A 22,635-nucleotide genomic window follows, 5' to 3' on the forward strand; every position below is an offset into this window, starting at 1 on the left:
TTGGGCTTTACAAAATGACGGGCTTAGGAGTATTAAAATAGACTATTACTTTTTCCACCCCATAATCACTAACTATATCCCCACAATATTAGAATATTGCCGTAAATATATTCTGGAAGGCATTTTATGAGTTTCATTACGAAAATCATATTCTTAAAATTTCATTTTAGTAATTCTGTTTTAGAAATTTCATTCTAGAAATATTATTCCGGAAATTTTAAAAAATTATTTTGGAAAATTTTTGAAATATATAATCCAGAAATAAATTTTCCAAAAACCAAGATGTGATTTAAAAAAAATTTGTGTTAAACAAGAAACTAGTGAGTGATTCATTAACAACTCAAGACGGTTGGTGGAACAAAACGTTAAAAAAAATTCATTAAAATAGACTTTAATTTTATGTTAAAAGTAACTTTTTAAGCCTAATTTAATTTTATAAAACTAATTTGTAACATAAGAATTATATCAATTTATATATTATAAATTAATTTTATCTCTACTCAGTCAAACTTTACGTACAAATCAAAGCATTAAAAAAGTAAAAGCGTTAAAATATGATACTAAAGAATTGAAATAAAATGCAGGATGATGAGGATAATAGAGCCACGTGTAAGATGGGACAATGACTATGTGGTCGTTACTGCCACTAGTTTTGGTTGGATGACGTTGTTAGGAGTTTCATTGCCTCACTTCTCATTCTTAACGATTCCTTTTCAGTTCATTCCAGATATCACAGAAACTGATCAAAATATAAAAACAAAATTTTAATTGAAGGGAGTGAGAGATGACACTGTCTCCTTCTCTTTCTCTCCCTAACTTCCATTCTTCCTTTCTTTGTTGCCCTCTAAAATCCAAGCCTTCTGCAACAACTTTTATTCAACCAAAACCCTCTTCTTATCCACGCATTAGAGCTCTGGAACTTGATCAAAACACGGTCAGTTATTTCTTATTTCTGCAACTTAGCAAACGTAATCTTAATTTGTCTTTGTTGTTTTCAAATTACTTTTTGTTTTTCAGGTAGTGGCTATAAGTGTAGGACTCGTGAGTGTGGCTGTTGGAATTGGCATTCCAGTGTTCTACGAAACCCAAATCGATAATGCAGTGAAGTGTTTTTACTTTGCACTATACCCTTTTGAATGTGTTCTATTTTTCATCTCGTGTTTTGGGTTTTTCATTACAGTTTCTCTTTGTTGCAGGCTAAGAGAGACAACACGCAGCCTTGCTTCCCATGTAGTGGATCTGGTGCTCGTAAGTTTTTATTTTCTATATGAAGCATTATTCAATCAGAAACTGAAACGAGTTTAATTTCTCAATTAATCAGAAATTATTGTTATTACTATGGTTTATGCTTGAATGATGGTATGAATATTCTTTGCATTATCAGAGTGCATACACTGTTTATTCAGTCGTAACTGTTGAATAAGGATTTGTTTGCCTATTTAGCTCAATTAAGAGTTTCTCATTAGGTTCTTAGCACATAAGAGGTTGTAGCTCAACTCCACACAGAGTGAAAGTGTACTTGGTTATACAGTTCCTCCTATTTAGGTAACAGTTATCACCTTTAAGTAGGGAAAAGCAACAAAATGGTGTAATTTCTTTTTTTAAATTATCAAAATGAGCAGATTTTAAGAATCACATAAGTTGTGTCAGCTTAGTAAGATTTATTGTGGAGAAGTTATGTCGGTTTGACACGATTTCAGAAAATTGTGATGTAAACTGACTCAAAAGTCATGTCAAATTCACAAAGCGTTTTCACATAAACTTCTTTCTTTCCTCTGAATTTGAGAGTTCAAGAGTTGGTAGGTTTTTGACCAATCTTGTTTGAATTGTTATACTGTGGGCAGAGAAATGCAGATTTTGCTTAGGATCTGGCAATGTGACAGTTGAACTTGGTGGGGGTGAAAATGAGGTGTCTAGATGCATAAACTGTGATGGTGTTGGTTCACTCACATGCACAACTTGTCAAGGTTCTGGAATTCAACCTCGTTACCTTGATCGCAGGTATGAAGTTCTGCAACCTTATTCTCTTCCTTTGTAATTTACCAACAACACCAAAAGTTTTGTTCCATTAGTTGAGATCAGTTACATGAATCATACCATGTCATATCTCTAAAATGTTTTTGTGTCATATCATACATTCATTCTAACATTCTCATTTATGCTACTCCACCCATATTATCTAGTCTTCTAAAGTCCAACTTTCATTGCCATAGCTTTCCCACAAAACTCTTTTTTGAGTTTGGTGGATATTTTCTATCATAGTCAGCCATCCACTTGAATATTTTGTGTGACATATGTGATGCATCGTTATTTCAACTTACGTCAGGTCTGACATGTATCCGTGTTCTATACCTTTTAAAATACTTTATTGATACTTATCAATGAAGTATTTCATCTATAAAACAGTTATACTTTTATGATGACAATAATTTTTAATTTTTTTATTTTGACAATGTTTGATATGTATGATTTTAATTTGGTTTCACACAATATCATAATATACCCTATCTTCCTCTTGCTTAAAATCTCTGTTTCCAAAAGAATGTACCCAAAAATTTACCTTAAAAATTACCAAGAACAAATTTAGTGAATATGCATACCATGGAAACTTTGTCAATCAGCATTCATTCTGGTATAACAATAAGGCTATAAGGAATGAGTCAGCATATAAGAGGCTAAAAGGATGAAGAGTTTTGAGAAACCTTAAACTATTCTTCAGCAAAAACATGAGCTTTGCTTTGGTTATTCATAGAAAAGTTTTCAAGTCTTCTGTATTGTACTGTTGACTACTGTTTTTGTGGTTCATATTAATCAGAGAATTCAAAGATGATGACTGAGGCAAGCTAAGAATAATTGGCTCTGATTTTGGATCTGATATGAGGTTAATGTACTTATTTAATGGGTTTGATATGAGTACACACCTAATGCAATTGGCAAAATCAAAACCATGTTCATCCTTTGATTTGTTTACATTTTAATCAGTGATTTGATATTATTAGGCTACTCACTTTTGTTGCCTATGTGTGTTGATGTTATTCTTTTTATCATCTTCTAATTTAATCCAAACATTGTACATCAACACATTCTATCAAAAATTCGTTATTTCAATTTCTTTTCATTATTATGTTTTTATTGTTTTAACGCTTAGAATTACAATTTTTAGAGGCATTTTAAGGTGCATGGCTTGGACTAAAAGTACCACACGGTGCATGCTGCTCTAACCATTATTAGCAAATTTATTAAAATTAAGTAATTAGTACACATATCATAATCAAACCTATTCCAACAAATCAATAATTTTATTTTGAAGCTAAATTAATTTATTTAAACAAATCATTGGTTTTGTTTAAATAAGATTATATTGACTTAATTGTAAACTTTGCTGGTTACATAATTCTTTATGTTTCATTACAATTTACACGTACCAGTTCACTCGAAAAAAATAATAGAATTATTAGTTATATTAACTTCTAGTACTCAAACTTTACTACTTTCTAGTTGTTTCATTGTCAGTTTTTTTTTTTTTTTATTATTCCATTAAAAAAAACAGCTTGTCCTCTGTGCTGAAAATATGTGTAAAAACTTGTCCTGTATTATATTATACTAAGCAAGATCTCTGTTAAAAATGTTTCTTGTATTAATGAGATTAGTGTGAATAAATTTCAAGCGCTTTACTATTGACATTAAATAAAAAGATCATTAAAGCACGAAGGAGTTTGAACTTACAATATACTAATAGTTTTGCGTATAAAAAAACTGGGCGTTATTTTGAACCTAAACAAATAATTAAATACGTGTTATTTTTTGTAAGACTGACGAGTATAACTTTATCATTAAGCACAAAAAATATTAAATGGAAATTAAGTGAATATTGTATATATAAAACGCTAATTTTTTATTTTATAGAAGAGTGTTATATTTGCACAATTGATTTTTTAAATGATAAATACAAAAGATAAATTTAAAAGATTGACAATTCAAAAGGGTGAGTAAACACGAGTTGGAATAATGAACATATAATAAGGAAAATAGGTTTAAAAATGTTTTAAAAAGCCTTGTGAAATAAATGTATTTTTATTCTGGTTCCTAATTTTAATCTCTCTAGAATGAGAATTGTAGTTATTAATGTTATAGAATATATGAAATTTGGTTTCAATTCCTGTAAAATATTATTATTTGTCTTTCATTCTTTTAAAATTTCAAATCACTAATTGTAGTGTCCAGCATTTAGAATAGACAAATAGCACAAAAATTTAAAAGTTCTTTTTGAAGATTTGATGTGATCACATTACTTTTGGTTCAACATATAAGTAGCTAAGAAATATCTGGTAACAAATTAAAAATAATAATTTACACTTTGAGGAAATAGAAAAAAAAATATATTACAAAAACTAAACATTTTTAAACCCTAAAAACTAAGTGGAATAGTAAGTTGAAATAATTTAAAACAGAAAAATAAAATATCATGCGACAATTTTAGCAATAAAGAAGTATTATATGTAGACTCCTGCTCAGAAGGGTGCATTTTCTCGGCTTTTGATCTGAATGAACAATTGAACATAAGAAAATGATTTTATATATTTTTAATCAGGTAGCCATTGATTATACAGAACTCTTCTGAATTATGGCACAGCCCATGTAACATCAAATTAAACATTTCCAAAAGAAAATCTGATGGTAATTACCTTCGCCCTATGTGGATTGAAGTTTGATGTTCTTGTCATTCTAAAAGGTTGACCAAATATACATTTGTTCACACACCAATAAATTGAGCATGCTTAGCAAAGCATTAGATGACTTAAATCTAAAGGGTCCATAAATTACCCTACTAACATGAGTAAGACACTATAACAACATCCATCCATTAAGAAGAATGGTATTTGAGCATTTTCAACATAAATAGTTTACATTCAGTCAATAGGATTAGCAGGTTCACAAAAGTCATATTCGAAAAAGTAACTATAAATCCAGTTGAAAAAGCACGTTGTATAAACAACTACGGCAGGTTGTAAAAGTTGAAACTAGGAATGGCATTACTTACAGTCAAACAAAAAGGAGGGTATAATCGACTGAGCATTGTGTTGTGACTATGAAATTGAAATCTATTCTGATGATTTGGATTTTCTAATGGAAGGGACTTCTACTGCACTTTCCCTGTAACCATGTCAACCTTATCTTGACACTTTTTAGAGAAATGAATGTCTCCCTTAAGCTAGGGTTCTCAAAGAGATCCAGGGCAGAAAAGTAGAGCTGTTGATCAATACCTTCTATCTCATCTAGAGCCTTAATGCAGTTTGTTATGGAAAACTTGTCATCACTTACACTTGAAACGACTGCCCTTAACCTTGAAACAGCAACCATATCTAACAAGGCTTCTGCCATAGCATTGCAGGTGTCTTGATCCAGACTAGTTGTTTGTGTCTCGTACGACCGTTTCCGTTTCCTATCTAGAGAATTCTTGGTCATCTTCTCAGAAGTTGAGATATTCCCAGGAATAGATTTAGATGTTGATGGGTTTTCATAATGTGAGACCTTAGCTTCTGGACATGGTGTAAAGCCAGATGCTTCAGTTCCAAAAGATTTGTCCAGCTCTTCGTAATGACTAGACTGGGCGTATTTCCCATCAGCTGCAGAATCTATGAAGATTGTGCATAGTTGCTCATATATTGGACAATCTTTCCCTTTAACTGTTTCGTGCCTAGGCTGTGCCTGCATACAAAAAATAGCACTATTCAGGTTACGAATAAAGAAAGGAAAATATCGCTACAATGAAAGGAACTTACCCCTATATCATCCCACTGCTCAAAACCAATGCAACAGGAATCATCCATTACAAAATCATTATTCTGATCATAAGCGGATTTCAAATTGTAGAAGCGGGTTCGAAGAACATCTAGATGTTTCCTCAATTGATTGTTGTTGAAACTAAGGTCTGTTTGCCTATTAAACTCATCACGAATATGATTCCATGTTTTCTTGTCAAAAACATTGTTTGGTCTGTTTCCCAGTTGAATCTGCTTGACAACCAAGTCTGCAAATATCTTGTCAAGGGATGTTGTCCATCTTGTCCTTGATCGCTCTTGCTTGGGCTGATTGCTGGCTTCAAGTTCCATCCACACCTGCACAAATGATTATAATTCAATAATTTACTCAATAACATCCTCAGAAAAGCCCCTCCTGTAGTGATCCCACTAAAATTTAAGAAAAAGTAAAAGGGCCCCCTGAGTTTGAAGCTTAAACTTATTACCCAAAACAAAGTCGCATATCAACAATTTAATTTTTTCAAAAGTGTCACATTATCCATCACGACAATAAAAGGCATTGAAGAAAAAATGTCACTCCAAACAGCATAACATAATAACATTAAAGCAAATGAAACTGAATAACAACGATCGCATTGCCATAATAATTCTTGTATTTCAAAACACTACAATTCAAAGCGAAAAATCCTCCAATTACACACTGATAAAAACTGCAACATGACAATATCCAATAGACTATCCCTAATTCCTATAGCCTAATCACCTTCAAAAAATCACAATTCCTTTTGGTTTTCTTTCCAAACTTAAACAATAGCAAGGACTCTGCTCTTACAACGACAATAATTTTGAGTCGCTGAACGTAGATAGTGTTCATTAGTCATCTCAATACACAACTGTGGAATGCACAAAAAAATGTAGAGGCGAAAGCCGGTGAATCAAAGAACTAGGTCGAAGCAATGCGAAGTAAATTAAAGATCAGCGTCGATGATCAAACTCCACAAAACCAGCACAGGTAACAGAACCGTCTAATGCAGTTAAAGCCTTTAATTTAATCAGATTCGTTTCACACGTCGCAAATCAACAATAAAACTAACATTTGAAATGAAAATGAAAAAGAAATACCTAGAGTTGAGTGTGTTGCGGTGGAGAAAGAGAAGGAGAAAAAAAGAAAAGGACAGTGTGAATTCGAACGGAGAGGAGTAGAGGTAAATCTGACGGCGGAGGATGGAGGAGATAAGCGACTGCGCCGGGAACGGCCACCGAGAACCGTTACGTTGTTGGCGAGAGGTGTCGGGAAAAATAAATAGTGCTAAGAGAAAAAAAAAATAGAAAAAAAAAGAAAGAAAAATATTAGGATTTGGGATTTAGAAGAGAATGAGCGTTTTAAATGTTTTTTCTGCTCTCGGATTGTTATTAATAATCTAAATCGCCTTATTTCAATATCAGATTAATTATTTTTTTTCTTAAGTTTTCAATTAAGTTTGACTTGTTTTTAGAAACAGAGTAATGTAGTCTTTTTAATTTCAAATCGACGAAAACGACATTAAAACTAATACTTTATATTTAAATTTAAAATTATATTTTTTTTTATATTATGCTTGATCTTTTATGTTATAGTTGGATTTTTTTTTCTGTTATGGTCAACAATCTAATGTTAAATTTTCAATTTTTGTTATTATTTGATTTTTAAATTATGAAAATATTTATGAAAAAAACAATGATAATTATTCGAATCATAAACACGTTGTTTTCGGTGATATATTGTGTTGTAACTCAAATTTTTAAAATCAAAGATAAATTAATATTGGTTAAAATTTTAATGTCTAAAATTTTACTGTTGTCAAGGTTGATTTTTTTTTTTTAACCCTTTTCAGTTCAATAATGTATTTAAGTCTAATTTGACTAAGATAACATATTACAACTATGTATCGAACACCAAGAACCACTCCACTTTGGCTCTAATCTGTCATTTTCGATTAAAAATTGACTTGATCTTAAAATACATCAAACTATTGTCAATTTATAATTATTAAGTAATCAGTTTCATGCAATCGATTCAAAATAACCTTGGGGAGCAAACGAAATTTAAAAAGATATCCAGAAGTTGTTTCAACCATTTCTTGGGGTTTAGACATAAAAGGATGAATCATATCTTGGAAAACAAAAACTACAACAGCAACTCAGAAGGAGAAAATGTACTATTTCATTTTGTAAAAGTAGGTTTCATTTTTAAGTCTTCAAGATTTAGAAAAAATGACTCCTTACTGGGATGTAGAAGAATACGAATCTTCTGAGCACATTCTCATGCGAACCAATTTTAGTTTTCAACTGGTTTTTGAAAAAAAATATGAAAGAAAAATTTTTGAAAAATCTATTCAAACATATTTTCTTACCATATATGGATGCTCTCTGTTTAACATAAGGAGAAGTGGGTTTTCATTTAGTGATGTTAAATGTCCCTCTCTAAATTCTGATGCAAGCCAGCGGAGATTTAGATAGGGAAAGTTCAAAGAATTAGAATGTTTGTAATACAAATTATAATGCATTTTACTTGATCGTTTTGGCTTCTTGTTTTGATCGTTGAATGCGTTTCTTATTACTCTGATATTTGGATTAATCCATGAACACCATTTTCATTAAAACATCAGAATTACGTTTAACAATGTATAACAAAATCGGTAACAAACAGGCTTCTAAAGAAAAAAAATTCTCACATGAGGGCTTTCCCTAGAACATAATTTCTAAATATCACAATTCCTCAGGTTGCCATGATCTCCCTCCAAGTGCAACTATTGCCGATTCTGTGACAAACGTTATGAAATAGCATTAGAACAAGCAGTAAAACCATATACAACATGCATCTTATCACGAAATACAAATACCACATGGGAATTACTACGGAGAAAAAGGCCATCTGAAAAATACGTACAAATTTTATTGAAGGCTACAATGTCACAACTCTGGACATATTCACTGATGGGCTCAACTGTGAGATATTCCTCAATAAGATTGTCAACAGAAACTAGGTCATCCACAATAGTAAGCATAATCTGTAGTTTCTTGATGCCGTACCCAACTGGAACAAGTTTGGCTAAGGAAAAAAATTGATATCAGAATCACATAAGAGGAGCACAAAGTACGACTTTACTCTAAATCAAAGACTAGATAGAGAGCAACATATATAATAACATTTACAGATACAAAAAAATTGAATCTTATCATTCAACTATTTTAGCAAGTGGATCAAAATTAGAACAGTTCAAAAAGTTCAAAACATGTACAAATAACGACAACCAAAGCCAAAAAAATGTGATATATATATATATATATATATATATATATATATATATATATAAATGACATACATGCACCCCAAAGCAACCCTTCCATGCTAACAGATCTCACTGCTTCCTCGAGCTTCTTCATGTCGGTTTCATCGTCCCATGGTTTCACATCCATGAGAACAGATGATTTCCCAGCTGAAAAATGGAATCAGCAAAAAATCAATGCCCACACAAAGTGCTATAATCATGGGAGGGAGCAGGATAAAGTTTAAAGATAAGTGGTAAATGACCAAACTAAAACTTACACTCTTTCTTTTTTCCAGATGCCTTCACTGCAGCTGCCCGTTCCTCAGCTGCCTTCTTTTCTTCCTCTGTCTCTTCCCCAAACAAATCGACATCATCGTCATCATCGTCATCCTCTGCTGCAGCAGCCTGAAAAACAATTTGCACTCACAGTTAAGCCATACGATGCAGAAAAAAGCTATGAAACTAACACCACAGTTGAAATATCTATCACTAGAAAGAAACTTGCCTTTGTATCAGCAGCTGGGGGAGTTGCAACAGGCTCGGCAACAAGAGATCCCTTAACGGTTACACCGGACCCCTCACCAGAAACACCACTGTGGATACAAAAAATTGGCATACAAATATAATCAGATCCATATCAAGTATTACACATATAATTGGCGTTCAAATCAAGGGAATCAAACTTACGAGATTCTCAATAGAGCATCAATGTGTTTGTACCACCTGGACACATTCACATACTCAGTTGATGGAGCAGTTGACAAAGCTGCATAGACAGTGAGATCATCCTTTGAAGCTTGGTACCTAAGAACACGAGAAATTAATTAATGGGAAAATACATGAATAAGAAAGATTAGAAAAGAAAAAATACAAATGAAGATGGATAAAAGCCATACCCTGTGATGTAACTGCGTGAGAGAAGGTACTCGTCAAGCTTCTTCAACCCAGAGGTAGAGCTAAGGTCGTAGAATGTGACTGCCATGCTTGCTATGTACGTTAATTCTTCTGAAAAAATTACGAAACATGAATTGCAACAGCAGCAATACGAATTTCAAAATTAAAAAACAAGAAAAACGAAATATTCGGTTCAAATCCATTAATAGAATGTTTCAACTGCGAAATGAACTAAAAAGGCATTAAACCCAACAAAACTGTAATATTTACGAAGATAATTCGGAAATTCAGATAGAAAAGTGCTACAATTAGCATATGTTATGGGAACACAAATTCCAGAGGAAGAAGAAATCATGTATCGAAAGAGGTTTCTTACCAGTGCGAGCAAGGCAAAGGAATGCAACAAAGCAGAGAGATTGCGAGTGTAAGAGAAAGATAACCTCCTTCTATTTGCTTGAAACTGAAACCCTAAGCCCAAGTTTGCAATCGGGATATGGGTCATCTAAAACTGGGCTACATACCTGTTGAACGGGCTTTTACTATTCTCACCAAACTTTTTTTGCTAAGTTTACTTCTAATTTATTATAGCATTAGTTGTTCGTTCCTTCACACACTTTAATTCAAATGAAACATCAGCATCTCCTCTTCTCCAAAATTCTAGGGTGATATACAAAAAAAATTCAAAATTTAATTTTAAATGTCAATATATCATTTTAAAAAAAATGGTTGAATATATCATTTTCTTACTACAATATTCTATCGTTGTTATCATTATCTATTTAAAAAAATGGTTTTAAAAATCCTATTTCAAAATATCTGCTACTGTTCTGAAAATTTTGTTTCAGAAAATTTAGAAAAGTTGTTTCAATTTTTCTCTAAAAACAAATAATTTTGAACTTACTTTTATAAAGGAAGGGTAAAATAAAAATTTTAAAAATCACGGAGATGTATCTAAAAATTATGGAGGGTGCAACAAGAAAAGGTCTTCAAGAACCCATCTACAAATATGAAATTGTTGGGCTTAAATATTCTGACATTGATGTTTTTACAAAAAAATAAAACATATTTTTTTAGTTTTGAAAAAATCAGAGATTTTCAATTTCATTATTTTTGTTCTGTTTTCTTCTTATAAAATTTGAAATCGTCATTTTTAGGAGAGATTTAATCATTAATTAAATTATGTTTTATTTGTTTTTTGTTTAACGTAATTAAATTTAATTAAATTAGGTGCATTTTTTTATTCTTTCATTTAGCAACTTAACTAATTAGGTCATTAAATGGAGTATTTTAAAAATATATTTATTAAAAAAGTACCTTAAAATTATTTTTTATAATATTGCTTAGTAATTGTATGATAATAAAATATAATACATACGTAAATTTCATTTGATAAAATATAATAATTATGATAAAGGTGCTATAAAATAATATTCTTTTATTAAATAGTTGGATTGAGTCGGATTTATCGACTTTGAATTTTATGAGTTCTTCTAAGTCTAATTTTAATTGAGTTTACTCAATAAAATTCAACCAAACTCAACCTATAAAAATGTAATTGATCTTGTTAAATTAAGTGAATGTATGGGTTGGGTAAAATCCACTTATACTCCTATTTTCTAGTCCATCTAAAATATATTATTTTTTGGTTTTAGTCTCCATAAAATACTGTCCTTTAATTTTTTTCTCTTTTTGAAATTTGAAATCACTACTTTGTAATTTTAATATTTACTTTAAGATAAATAAATAATACTTATATTACGAATTTTTGTATTTTTTTTAGGTGTCACATGACACTAAATCTTTACACATGAAGTCACGTCAAATAGTTATTTGGTATTTATAAAAATTAGTGATTTCTAATTTTGGTGAGGTTAAAAATTAAAAACATATTTGATCTTTTCAGCAGACCGAAAGATACACTGTTTTAATTTTTATTATTACCTTAACTTTTCCATTATTTTTTCGAAGTAATGTTTATGTAGGTAGTGTTTCCATAGATTCGTTTAGTGTATTTAGATAAAATAATTTAAAAGAATAATTTACTTATTCAACGAATTTTAGTTTTTTAGAGTAAAATAAATATTCTTTAAATAAAAAACAAAACCTAATGACTTCAAAAATATATTTTAAATAATAAAAATAATAAAATTTGAAATTCACCTCCATTTCATATATATACATATACATAATATTTTTTTTAATATTTAATATAATTTTTAGTTATCGTTAAATGTTTTATGCATTTACTTGGTCGAAAAAGAAAGAAAGAAAAAAGTGTGTTAAAAGACGATTCTGAAATTTTATATCCTAATTACATGGATATTATAACTATTTATAAAAGAGTAACATACTAGTAGTAAGTCATTGAATAAATAATAAATATTCGTTATCATATGAATGCTCTTGTGTTATTAATACATTAGCTGAAAAACTTGAAAATATGAAAATATTAGTTATTACTTATTGAATGCGAAGTTATTGTTAAATTAAAATGATAAAAAATAGAAATATTTTTATAGCCAGTTTATATATATAGTTTCAAAAATATTCATAAATTTAGTTTCAAAAATATTCTCCTTGTAAAACATGTAGTCAAATTTAAATAAAATGAAAACAGCACGTAGATATCATACTTTCAAAAGTTTTTTAGTATGATTATTGGAATATATTGCTGTATAATAAAAATAATAAAGTAAATGATGTAACGATTAAAATAAATAATGTATTATAAAATATTAAAATAATAGAAAAGAAGAGAGTCTATTATGATTATGAATGTGTTGAATTATAATATTAAAAAAAAGAATAAATTTTATTGGTACTCCTTAAATTTTTCCTTTATTTGCATTTAATATTTGTTTTTGTCCTGTTTACAACAATCACATCTTAAAGAGGTAGATGTTAATATTTTGTTAAAGAGTTAAAGCAGATTAGTGTAATGCATAAGGAGTGTTAATATTAGTTATTAGTATAGTGTAATGCATTGGGAGTTAATTAAGAAGCTCTATTGGTTCTATAACAAAACAATCACTAAAAAATAATCCAAAGGGTCTAAAACATTTTATTTGGCCTAATAAATATGATTAATAAATTGATTAATTAATTAATATGATGTAATGATATGTTTCCCAAAAAAATGCACATCCCATCATGGATTCCAAATATCTGGATTTGCAACATTAAAGTACTGATTAGATACATGTTAAGAAATTAATTTTAAATTTAATTTAATTTTAAAAACTTGATTTATAAAATAATATTTGTATTCATTTGTATATTGTAAATTAATTTCATTTCTAATAGATGGAAGATTTTTAACATATATAAATAATGATATATATATATATATATATATATATATATATATATATTGTACTTAGATCGAAAATATAGGATATATAATGTTGTTTTACATAAATTTTTGTTGTTGTTTTTCCAATCGTTCATGTCTCAATACCTTGAATTATTATGTCTTTTATATTGTACTTAGATCGAAAATATAGGATATATAATGTTGTTTTACATAAACTTTTGTTGTTGTTTTTCCAATCGTTCATGTCTCAATACCTTGAATTATTATGTCTTTTTTTTCACCATCATGGCATGAAATTCTAAATTAGTGATTTTTTGTCGCTCACTCAAATAATTCACTAATATATATATATATATATATATATATATATATATATATATATATATATATATATATATATATATATATATATAATCTATAGTTTCATGAATTGATTTTTGCAACATGATTCTTGGCTCTTACAAAAACATGTCACCATGCTACAAAGGTCTTCTCTATTTTATGCATATATAGTTGATAGGTGTATTAGTAATATGCCAAGTGGCTCTTTCTTCAGCCACACCCATTGGAGTAGATATATAGTTGATAGGACGTAACCGACTCAACAAAAGCCATGCTACACAATAATTAATTATTAAATAAAACATTATTTTTTTTGTCCCTTTATAATCCTATTTAATGATTCCCATTACCCAATTTTAATTGTATTTTATCATCACGTATTTTAGTTTGTCAATATTTCATCAAACTGTTAAATCTCTTCAATTGACATAGAAGAAATTTGAAAAAAAAAACATAATTCTGATCATATTTCATCTTATTTATTTTAATTTTTTTACATATCGATAAGTGTTTACTATTATAAACATACATTAAAATAAAATTAAAAAAAAAAAAACAACGATGACAAAATTTATACAAAAACAACTTAATAAATATTTCAAAATGATGATATAGTTTGTTGTGATACAATGCATGGTTAATCTTAAATATAAATGAATAAAACCTATAACATATAAAATAAGAAAGACTTATAGCTTTGTTTCTTCTTCTACCTTCTAAAGGATATATATAATTAAACATGAAAAAAACTTCAACCCTAATTATATAATTTGTTATGTGAAACCACGTTATCAACCTTGTTAATTAAATAAACCTTGCTCAGTCAAATACACCTAATTGAAGTAGTATTTCATGGTGAAAAACCCTATTAATTAAAAAACTATAAGTTCAATGTTCAAACCGACCCTATTGTACAGTCAATAGTCTTCCTTGAATTAAATATATGTAATCAAATAATGAAGGATTATGAAGTAATGCGTGTGAGGTTTTGTGTTTTATAATAATATGTCCTTAATTGCCTTTTGGAAACACCAGCCTCACTAATTATGATTAAGAAACAAAACTTTATAGTTTCGATAAATTAGAATATAAAAAATGCTGATAAAAAAATGCGTTTTATTTGTTTAATAATATGACCCTGTTATTTCATATATTTATATTATCAGTTATATATCAAATAATGTGCTAATAATTTTCAATAGCATCATGTTATTTGTACAAAATATTCAACAACTTTAGTGGCTCACAAATTTTAGTGTATAGTTTTTAACTGATCCCTCCCTTCAACTACATGTTCTTTATATTCAAAATTATTCAAACCTAAGATCATACTTCCATTTTATTCAATAATATCTCTTAAATATAGTTCCAATTAATTGAGATGTTGTTTTCAATTACTGTATTCTTTATATCAAATTTTAGTAAAAAAACTATTTCTATCTTTTTTAATAAAGCTAAAAAATATTAAATAATTTTTCAATCAGCATAAAAGGTTAGATAACTTTATTTATAATTCAATATCTATCATATATATACACTAAAATTAAATCCTAACAAAGATGATACACTAGTTTACAAGAAGTAGTGTGTTGGAAGTCTTATATCGACTAAAGATAAGACAATTTCATAATATATAAGTGATGTGCAAACTATGAGATTGACTTAAGTTTAAAGTTCACTTTAAGAGTAGTTTTCCAAAGAAATAACAATATATCATTTTGTTACATCAAACATATTCAGAAACATGAATTCACATTCATAGGTGGGTTGGTAATTTTCAAATCATAGAAACATAGAAAAGAAAAAAAAAAGAAAAAGAAAAGAAAAGAGATGATAGAAACAGAAAGAAGCATGAGGCAACCACCACCTACCTGAATTAGATAAGATTGTGGAGAAAGCTCTGAATTGGATAAGTCTGAAATTAAAGTGTGGAAGATTCACTCATTCATATTGCCATAATAGATAGAGCACTCAGAAACTCCAATATATGTTTATATATTATTTCTTTCAATTTACAATATTAATTAATTCATTAGGGTTCATATAATGGATGATTTGAGCATAGTTTAATATATGAAAGTTTGTGTTTTTGGAGTAAATGTTTAATAAAAGAAAACAAATGCAATTTTGTAAATGAAAAGAAAAAAAAATTAGAAATCCAAGCAACAAGCAACAAAAGAAAAAAAAATAATTAAAGAATTGAGAAGCTGAATATCCACCTTTTTTGTGTTTTGTGTGTGGGACAAGGATTCCATGATTGTTTTGGTTCCACCCATTATTTCTCACGTGGCATTATGAATATTGGAAAGTGGAATTTATCATGGGTGCATTAATATTAGATATATGCTTTCTTGGAAATAATTATGAGATTGATCTTTAAATTAAAGTTGATAGTCAAATTAAATATTTTCAAAATTGGTGATAAGTATTATATAGTTAATAAAATGAGGTTGAGTATAATGATAACAAATTATTGGGCCCCCTTTATGCATCGCATCATATATATCATTAGGTATATATATATTAAAATATTATAGCTTGGAAATTGAAGCTTATCATGATCGAGAGATAGTCAAATAAAATTCTTAGTAAATAATGAATGATGAGTATTTTAAAATTAATAAATATTGTTGATATCACTTATGATTGAAAGCCTTAATTAATTAAATTAAAAATATGATTTTCTTATAAGCGGACATTTCTAAACAAATAGTTAAAGAAGTAATTTCCTTCATTTATTAAAACAATCAATGCAATTTATTTCTTTGAGTAAGTCCTTTACTCAAAAATATTAAATTATTATATCTCTATATTTGAGGAATTTGTATATTGAGAAGTAACACTATTACAAAAGAATTTTTTTTATATCAGTGATGCTTCTTAAAGGTAATTAATTAAATAAGATTCTCATATCATCTAAAGTTTTTACAAGTTTTGAAGCACATAATTGCGTAATTTGATGATTTAGTATTTAAAATTAGTGTCCTTGATGAAATTATTTCAGTACAGTAGATCAAACAATGATTTTTGAAAATACGTTGTTCAAGATTTTATATCAACTAATAATACTATAAGATCATCAAATTATGAGGTTTTCTTCTAAGGAGAGATATACAAGAACATTTAATACTAATGAGTCGTAAACAAGTTCATATAAAAAATAAAGACACAATTTTTAACCCTTAGTTAGGATTATTCATTTACTTTACATATATCATATTTGTTTGAACCGTACAATCAACTCTGATATTATTATGAGAATTATTACTTTTCACAAAAAAACCTTTCAAATAACGAGTTTATGAACCATTCTATTTATATATTATCTAATGTGCAACTTCTAAATTACCTTGAATTCTTGACACAAATTACATAAGTAAAAACAATTATCATTACTACAAGTTGTTGCTTTTGTAAAAATAAGTTAAACTTGAATTATGAGTGATAAAATTGCTACCAAACCATAACCTAAAGTGACATATATAGTTTCACTTTTTTAATATAATAAGTAGTATAAAAGCCATCTATGTAATTTTTACCGAATAGACAATATAAAAACTCACATTAGCTGCATATGAAACAATAGTCTTTAAGAGAAGACAAATGGAAATGTTTATAATTTTAAAAGAGAAAAAAAAATAAAAATTAATGATATTTTGACTACTAAAATTTTACAACTTTATCTTATAACATGAGGTGTTATCTTTTAAGTGGGTTTAGAATATTGAGAATGAAAAAAAGAAAAAATAGAAAACCACTTAGAAAATAATACTCAAATTTGTAAAAAAAAAAATTGTCAAAATTTAGTAGTTAAAAAATTATTTTTGAAAAAATAAGTAAGTGTTGGGATGATAAATTGAGATAATGATGTAAGATATGATGCATTGCAGACATTGATATGTGATATAATGGTGTGGGAGGGAAGGGGGCATCATAGAAGATGAATCTCATTCCTCTCACATTATTTAAGACAACAATTCTCGATTCTCAATTCACATCACTTTTCTATATTATTGTTATTATTATCTTATTATAGATTGCTTCCTTCTTCACTTCTCTCTTCTCCAAGTTAACATAACATATAACAAAAAAAAAAAAAAACAAACACCTTTGCATCCTATATATACATTGAAGGCAAAATCAAATTGTTGAGTTTTGGTGTTATAGATGGAAATTGAAGAAGAAAGCCTGATAAAGATGAAGTCAAGGTTCACACGTATCTGTGTCTTCTGTGGAACCAGCCCTGGCAAGAACCCTAGCTACCAACTCGCTGCAGTCCAACTCGGCAAACAACTTGTAAGTCGTATAATAATGTCGCAACACAACTCATTCTCATTCTCTTCTTCTACTCAATCATTAACCTCTTCGGACAAAACCATGTTGTTATTTTTTTTCAAATTCACAAATTAAACCATCTTTGTTCATAATCACACAACTTTGTCTCCACTCTTAAATTCTCTTAAAAACATCTATCATATGAGAGTGTACAACACCCTTCAATTTTGTTTTGTTCTTAAAACGGAGATGTTAGAGAAATTTTGAGTACTTATACTCTTAGGTCTACGGTGGAGGTTTTACCGAGGAGAACAAACACAAATGAGACATGAGTCCAACCACATAAGACATTGACATCACTCGCAACCCAAAATCTTAAGGCGATGGGTTTATGAGTCTTAAACTCTTATATAGTGTTCAACTTTCTCATTTTTACTCAATGTGAGACTTAGACTCACACTTAGATTTTTAATAATGTCCTAACATTAATCTTTTCGTAACGAGAAATGATTGAATTAAGGTTATTGGTTATTAGATTGATGAGATGATGAGAGATTAAGAAATGAGATTGAATGAATGAATGCAGGTGGAGAAGAACATCGATTTGGTTTATGGAGGAGGGAGCATTGGGTTGATGGGGTTAATCTCACAAGTGGTGTTTGATGGTGGACGCCACGTGTTAGGGTATAGTTTTTCATATCTCTCTTTCTTTCTTTTTCATGTATCACCTAATTATAATTTCACCATCTTCAACAATTGCAGGGTCATTCCCACAACTCTTATGCCAAGAGAGGTATTTTATTTTTCAATAAATAATTTATCATTAATTTATATATATTAATTAATTAGAAAGTATAAATAAATTGAATAGATAACTGGAGAAACAGTTGGAGAAGTTAGAGCTGTATCAGGAATGCATCAACGCAAAGCAGAAATGGCTCGACAAGCTGATGCATTCATTGCTCTCCCAGGTCTCTTCTCTTCTTTTCAAACTAATTAAAAATACATAAATTATATTTATTATATAAAACCTAAAAAAAATTGATAATGTAACATCTTCAATATAATAAATAAATAATAAACGGATGTGTTTTTTTCTTAAGCATCTCAAACCAATCTTTATATGTATATATTTCAATCACCAATGCAAAAAGTTTCTGTTGATGCACATGACAGAGAACTCTCTCCTAAGTTATGAAAAAGACTTTTGCTACATTATTATTGAAGTTATTATGATTTGGGAACTTTAATTAAAAAATCATTTTAATTAAAAAAAATACCGAATATATATCTTTGTCCGTGTTCCGCGCAGAGAAAATAATTTCTAAAGATATCTTTTTATCAGTAACGGATCATAACTGTCAACTGTATGCTGCAATTAATGAGATTCCTGCACCTCTTATGAAGGTTCTATTCATGCATTATTTCATCTGATAGTTATATTAGAATTAGAATTTGATTCTCTGAAGATTTTTTTTACTGTTTTTTATTGTATTTTTATAATATACCGATTATTATTAATTTTTTTATTAAAATATTTATATAATATATTTTTAATGTTTAGCAGATTACAAGACAAAAACTTAATAAAAAATCTGATATCGTTATACTATACTGTAACAACAACACTGTTTAAGTTAGAAAAAGTGGTTAATTATTTTTTTTTTATTTTTAATTATTTTAGGTGGATATGGCACTCTGGAAGAACTACTTGAAGTTATCACTTGGGCTCAACTAGGAATCCACGATAAACCCGTGAGACATCCAAAACCTAATCACTTAATTTCTTTAATTAATTATTAGTATTTAAGGAAGTGCTAGAAATTCGTTAGTGGAATGAAGTGTATATACAGTAGAAACTTATATATATTATTCAAAGTCCATAAGTTGGGCACACATGGAAAAGACTTAAAGCCATTACAAATGTGACACACACATATGAATTATGAATGGATGTTTTGATTATAAGGCTAAATTATTTTTTTTTCAAATTACAATTTTTCTTTTATTTTAAACTTTGATATATTTGAATTTTTAAACCTTAAAATTAAATTAATATAATTGTTTTGATATATCCAATAAATCTCATATCATATAGGAATCGAGGTTAAACGATGAAACGCAGTTCAAATACTTCTTCCTCCTTCTCTTCATCTTTCAAGACTCATTCTTAGGATAAAATCGTAAAATCGTGATAGAGTTCCACATTTCATAACAGATGATACTTTGGAGATACGGTCGTCGTTTCTAACGTTGTTATCGGATGGATTTGGGTCAGATTTAGCGTTTGAATTATTTACAATAATTATATGTTACGACTCAAATGTATGTCAATTTAGAATGCGTTTAAGATCTAAAATGTATCAAAATTTAGAATATAGACGAATTTTAATTTTATATTTTTATCGTGTGTAAATGAATGAATGATTAAGGGGAAAAAAATGGTGGCAGGTGGGGTTGTTGAACGTGGATGGGTACTACAACTCGTTGTTGTCATTCATGGACAATGCTGTAGACGAAGGTTTCATTACACTAGCTGCCCGTCACATTATTGTTTCTGCCCAAACTGCCCAAGACCTCATGTCCAAGCTTGAGGTATCAAAATTTTCATTTTACTTTTATTTTTCCATTTTCTTAAAGTAATAAAAAATTTCATTGTTTTTTTCCTTTTTTATTTGATAATTTTAGCAGGAATATGTGCCGAAGCACAGTGGTGTGGCACCGAAGCTGAGTTGGGAGATGGATCAACAGTTATAAACATTTCCCAAAACAAAGATGAATGAACCTTCATATTTATTTCTCAATACAAATCAAGTCATTTGTCTCACATTTTGTATTTTCTTAATTACCAACTAATTATCATCAACACAAGAAAATTAATTACTTGTCATTTCCCTCATTAATTAATTCTCGCTGCTTATAGATTGTGTGCATATGTTAGTTTTCAAATTTCATTCATATTGGTGTATTGAACGCAAAAGTATCCAAATTCATCATGAATATAAAACTTAATTAAATGTATAAAAAAAATAATTATTAAAAATTCAAAAGGATGAGTATATACTTATGAATGAATTATTATTTAAATATTTGTTAAAAGTGTGTTTTAAGCCTAACTCAACCCCACAAAATTGTGCGTGGGAAAAACATTAGTGGGTGAAACAAAATGTCCAAAAAAATTCGTTAGAATAGACTCTAACTTAGATCTGATACCATGTTAGAAGTGAGTTTTAAGCCTAACTCAACCCCATAAAACCCAGTTTGTAAGGTGAGAATTGTACACACTTATATATTGTGAATTGATTTTATCTCTAGTCGATGTGAGACTTCCAACAATTTTAATAGAAATTGTGTTAAATATAAAGATAGTGACTCCGGAAAATATGTCTTTATACAAATAAGGACAAGTGGAAATTATCTCTATAAAATATAAATTAATTTTAAAGGGGACAAAAATGAGAGCAAACAAAATTTCTAATAAATAGAAAACGATAACTAATAAAAAGAGTGTGATTTTGTCTTTCTTCACAACTTTCGGTTTTACTTATTTCAGTTGTTTATATTTAATTTTGTAATAGTTTAGTTCTCCTTATTTATATTTATTCCATTATTTGTACAAACTTATGTTTTTATTGTTTTACTTTTTTATTTATTAAATTCTCAACGATCATTCACACGTCTCACCTTTTTTTTTAATTGAAGTTATTTTCGAAAGTGGTGTTTTTAATTCATCTTTTCTGCAAATCACTTTTTCAGTATTATCATTTCAAGTTTGTGTTTATTTCTCCCAATTCAGAAACCGTGTTTAAATTTTGCCTTTGTGTTCATTTAAAATTAGATTTAAATTTCTGTTAACATGAATGTCCAAAAAAAAACATCATAACCTACATGTTTTACTGAAATTATTTACCTTTTATAAATTCAAGTTATTTGATATATTTTTCTTTTACTCAAATTAAATATATTTACAACTATTAGATACAAAATATTCACAAATTTGATTTTTGTAGTTAAATACTTTAAATAAAGTTGTAAATTCAAATTTGCTAGAGAAGATTTATTGGAAAGACACAATAAAAATAAGATCCGAGTTAAATTTAAATAAGGGATTATACTATTTCAAACACAAAACCAGCATAATGATTTTTTTTATTAATTTTTTAGTTCTTTTTTTCTAATTTTTCTTTGTGATTGTATTTGATTGCTTTAGCATATCTTACCTTAAAGTCTTGAATTTTCTTTTCTTTAATAAAATAATTTTGTTATGCTTTTAAAAAAAACATGAGTTAAAATATGTTTTTGTCCCTTAACTTTCATTGAATTTTAGAATTAGTTTATTTCAAAATTTTGGATCAATTTAGTCCTTTATCTCTCGAAATACGTGGATTTAGTATTTTTAATCAAATTTTGTTAGGTTTATTTGATGTTTTGTATACATTTCAGAATTGTAGTTAAGTTGTTTATACTGTTTGACATATTTTTGCTTTAATGTTAAGTCAAATACTATTATGAAACGGTTTGAAATGTCAAATAAACTTCACAAAATTTGATTAAAAGGACTAAATCCACTTATTTCAAAAGATGAAGGATTAAATTGGTCCAAAGTTTCTAAATAAACTAATTCTAAAATTTAATGAAAATTAAGGGACAAAAACATATTTAAAAAAAAAACATATTATATAATTTGAGCAAAATTGGATGGTATAATTTGGTTCACATGTTTATAATATTATTCTAG

The 22,635-nt window shown here is 28.4% G+C and overlaps 4 protein-coding genes across 5 annotated transcripts; 2 read left to right on the top strand and 2 right to left on the bottom strand.

Moving 5' to 3' along the window:
- The first annotated feature begins 677 nt into the window (after positions 1 to 677).
- LQY1 (DnaJ/Hsp40 cysteine-rich domain superfamily protein) lies at positions 678 to 3,118 on the top strand. Its single transcript, XM_028083636.2, has 5 exons — positions 678 to 934; positions 1,018 to 1,101; positions 1,197 to 1,248; positions 1,845 to 2,001; positions 2,816 to 3,118. The coding sequence occupies exons 1-5, from the start codon at positions 785 to 787 to the stop codon at positions 2,835 to 2,837; spliced, it is 465 nt and encodes a 154-aa protein (XP_027939437.1). The 5' UTR covers positions 678 to 784; the 3' UTR covers positions 2,838 to 3,118.
- A 1,746-nt stretch (positions 3,119 to 4,864) lies between these two features.
- Positions 4,865 to 7,112, bottom strand: LOC114193480 (L10-interacting MYB domain-containing protein-like). Its single transcript, XM_028083303.2, has 3 exons — positions 6,885 to 7,112; positions 5,784 to 6,119; positions 4,865 to 5,709 (listed from the first exon to the last, which is right to left on the bottom strand). The coding sequence occupies exons 2-3, from the start codon at positions 6,111 to 6,113 to the stop codon at positions 5,125 to 5,127; spliced, it is 915 nt and encodes a 304-aa protein (XP_027939104.1). The 5' UTR covers positions 6,114 to 6,119; positions 6,885 to 7,112; the 3' UTR covers positions 4,865 to 5,124.
- Positions 7,113 to 8,369: 1,257 nt separating this feature from the next.
- LOC114195617 (elongation factor 1-delta-like) lies at positions 8,370 to 10,474 on the bottom strand. Its single transcript, XM_028086144.2, has 8 exons — positions 10,344 to 10,474; positions 9,970 to 10,078; positions 9,761 to 9,877; positions 9,579 to 9,666; positions 9,352 to 9,478; positions 9,128 to 9,241; positions 8,692 to 8,853; positions 8,370 to 8,563 (listed from the first exon to the last, which is right to left on the bottom strand). Coding segments are annotated over exons 2-8 (696 nt in total). The 5' UTR covers positions 10,056 to 10,078; positions 10,344 to 10,474; the 3' UTR covers positions 8,370 to 8,561.
- A 7,120-nt stretch (positions 10,475 to 17,594) lies between these two features.
- Positions 17,595 to 20,787, top strand: LOC114195618 (cytokinin riboside 5'-monophosphate phosphoribohydrolase LOG3-like). 2 transcript variants are annotated; one of them, XM_028086145.2, is made up of 7 exons: positions 17,595 to 17,918; positions 18,484 to 18,581; positions 18,660 to 18,690; positions 18,769 to 18,868; positions 19,582 to 19,652; positions 20,349 to 20,492; positions 20,586 to 20,787. In XM_028086145.2, the coding sequence occupies exons 1-7, from the start codon at positions 17,790 to 17,792 to the stop codon at positions 20,652 to 20,654; spliced, it is 642 nt and encodes a 213-aa protein (XP_027941946.1). In that variant the 5' UTR covers positions 17,595 to 17,789; the 3' UTR covers positions 20,655 to 20,787. The 2 variants fall into 2 exon arrangements, with proteins under 2 accessions (XP_027941946.1, XP_027941947.1); XM_028086146.2 differs by having other exon boundaries at positions 17,599 to 17,918; positions 20,589 to 20,787.
- The last annotated feature ends 1,848 nt before the right edge of the window (positions 20,788 to 22,635 follow it).

The sequence above is a fragment of the Vigna unguiculata genome, chromosome 8, assembly GCF_037176805.1.
Source record: "Vigna unguiculata cultivar grain cowpea cultivar isolate G323 ecotype 2 chromosome 8, ASM3717680v1, whole genome shotgun sequence".
Taxonomy (NCBI): Eukaryota; Viridiplantae; Streptophyta; class Magnoliopsida; order Fabales; family Fabaceae; genus Vigna; species Vigna unguiculata.